The sequence below is a fragment of the Pteropus alecto genome, unplaced genomic scaffold (assembly GCF_000325575.1).
Source record: "Pteropus alecto unplaced genomic scaffold, ASM32557v1 scaffold40, whole genome shotgun sequence".
Taxonomy (NCBI): domain Eukaryota; kingdom Metazoa; phylum Chordata; class Mammalia; order Chiroptera; family Pteropodidae; genus Pteropus; species Pteropus alecto.
The window spans coordinates 20284329-20286746 of record NW_006431919.1 but is presented as its reverse complement, the minus strand read 5'-3'; the positions used below and the strand labels follow the sequence as shown (position 1 = coordinate 20286746).

At 45.2% G+C, this 2418-nt stretch overlaps 1 protein-coding gene across 3 annotated transcripts in view; it reads right to left on the bottom strand.

The window, feature by feature from the left end:
- The window catches only part of CUNH7orf26 (chromosome unknown C7orf26 homolog), a 12342-nt gene extending 9930 nt beyond the window's left edge, over positions 1-2412 (bottom strand). For 2 of the 3 annotated variants that reach the window (XR_001516399.1, XM_006906555.2), the window contains exons 1-2: positions 2197-2412; positions 1484-1705 (exon numbers count right to left, since the gene is read on the bottom strand). Coding sequence is in view for 2 of the 3 variants with exons in the window: in XM_006906555.2 (XP_006906617.1) it covers positions 1484-1705; positions 2197-2388 (414 nt within the window). In the remaining variant the exon portion in view is untranslated. The remainder of the gene's footprint in view (positions 1-1483; positions 1706-2196) is intronic. The other variant, XM_015585342.1, reaches the window with a different exon arrangement.
- Positions 2413-2418: the final 6 nt, after the last annotated feature.

Here is a 2418-nt window from a genome sequence, read left to right as displayed (position 1 = left end):
TTGAAGTTTACTTAGGAAAGGCCACTTCTGACTCTGGTGAGAAAATGACAGCTTCTGTCATCCCGTAGGGAGGCTCCAAAGGTAAAAATTAACAGCTGCTACCACTTTCTAAAGAGACCGAGGAGAGTCTGTGAATTATCGCAGGATTTCGAGCAGTACTTTCCTCCACTTCTCTTACAGCCCTATCCTCACGTGTTTCCATAATACTTTCAAGTCCTACATCGCCACCCTCTCCTGCCTTTTTCCTTCCCACTCAGATGCCGATGTGTAACCACTGCCACGTTCAATAGCTGCTCGGGATGCTACAGTTCCAGGGCCCCGACACGGCCTGCAGGGGAAACGGCAAGGAGACAGCAGGCCAGACTGCTCATCAGGCTGACCTCTGCCCACAGCACCAAACCAGCCATCTCTGCCTTTCCCAAGAGGAAGCCACAGCCCCTCCCTGCACTGTGGCAAACCCTGACCCAAACCACTAGGGCCCTGTCCTATCGTTCACATCCGCTTTCATTTTGCCAAAACCCCAGCACGACTGCATCAGAAGAGATAAATGGAAAATTATATGATAAATTACAAGATGCTAAACTTGATTTCACTAGGCTGTCAAGGGATAGAGGTAACCTAGAGTTAAATATGACACACATGATGAATTCAAATGCCCCAGAAATCATATTGGTGAGAATTAAGGCACTCATTTACCACAGTGAGAATTACCTGTGTAGTACAAAGAACAACTTATCTTTCTGCTAGCCAAATTTTAAAGATAAGATTACAAGAAAAACATTTAAATATATTGAAAAAAAAATGGCTTCGAGAACTTGAAAATGAAGCAGGTTTGTGAAACTGAATGTAATAAATTCTGTTAACATAGCTGAGGATCATATTAATCAAAGTTTTGAGTTAATAATCACTCTAAATGGATTATCAATTTTTCAAAGGCTTTGAGTAACAAAAAAGCAAAACAAAATGAATCTTCCAAAATATCACATCTACTGTAAATGTACATTTTTTTTCCTTTGATATTTTAAAACGCTCTGGAAAATTCTTACATCCACATCCATTAGAATAGCTATCCACTTTGTAATGTCATCCTGGAACAACTTAAAACAATTCACTCTCTTACTGACCTAACTGTAGAGAAAACAAGCAAACGTTGCCACCATCTGAGATACCACGATCTTTAAGAAAAAAAAAAAAAATCCTATCTTTGAGGCTGCACGCATAGCTGTTTTCAAAATCCTATCTATCCTTTTCAACTAAAAACGATTTTTCACATGTACTGAAGATGGAGCATTAATTTTTTTCTTTTTAAAATTCATTTATCATTACAAACTACTGTTTTCTTAAGAATAGTTACTACTGGGACATCAGGACACAGGCTAGTGACATCAAGGAGATAATATGTGGAAAAGGTCTCTCAAGAAATCCAATTATTGAACATTCCTGACACTAAGTATCTCTTCAGAAATCTCAGGAAAAGAAATACCTGGAGCCAGGAGGCTGCACACTCCAACACTGGGATTCGACATACAGCCACTGCCATGGAGACCAGTTTTCCCAACAAGCTCATTCGACTGTCATCGGCTTTGTTCCCTTGGGGGCTGAAAAGGGATGAGAAAATAATCTGCCGGACAGAGTCCTTGGTTTGCTCCTGGAAATAATTGCACATGATTTCAAGAAGTTGGAGCTCCTGAAGTGAATTCAATCTCTACAAAACAAATCCAGGACAAGCGATAAGAAATTTAGTTTTAACATGCACATTAATTCATCCAGTAAGAAGACAGGAAATATTCTATGTTCCCCAGGACACATTTCACCCCTCTAAAGCCCAGGTGCCAAGGAATAGACCTCACCCGTTAATGCCAAGAAATGTCATTATACATCATTATGCAGCATGCCAGGGTCCTCGGAATGACCTACATACAGTGCTATGAGCCTCTCCATAACAGGCCTTCAAAGCCCCTTTCTTTAACACCATCGAGGCACGCCTGTTACACGCCCCGCGAAACAGGCACACAGCTGAGCAATGCTCAGGACTCCAGGGAAGGCAGGTTTGGGTTGCTGCTGCTGGAGGAAGGCCAAGGGCGAGAACGGGGCCCCGGACAGGAAGGATGTTTGTGGTTTGGCAAACACTTGTCACCGAGACAGAGGTAAAAAGAGCAGGAGCGGAGTGCTCCGGCCGCGGTCTGCCCGCCGCACCTTGGGCTGCGCGCCGCGCTCCTTGGGCACCTGGAACACGAACTCCTCCAGCAGCTCCACGGGGCCCTTGTCCACGATGGGCAGCGGCGCGCTCTGCAGCTGGCTGCTGAAGTAGATGTCCAGATGGTACAGCACCTCCTTGGCGGCGCTCAGCGCGTCGCGGCGCAGCAGCGAGTGGCGGATGTCGCTCATGGTGAGGCCGCAGCGGCCCGGGGCCCGGGG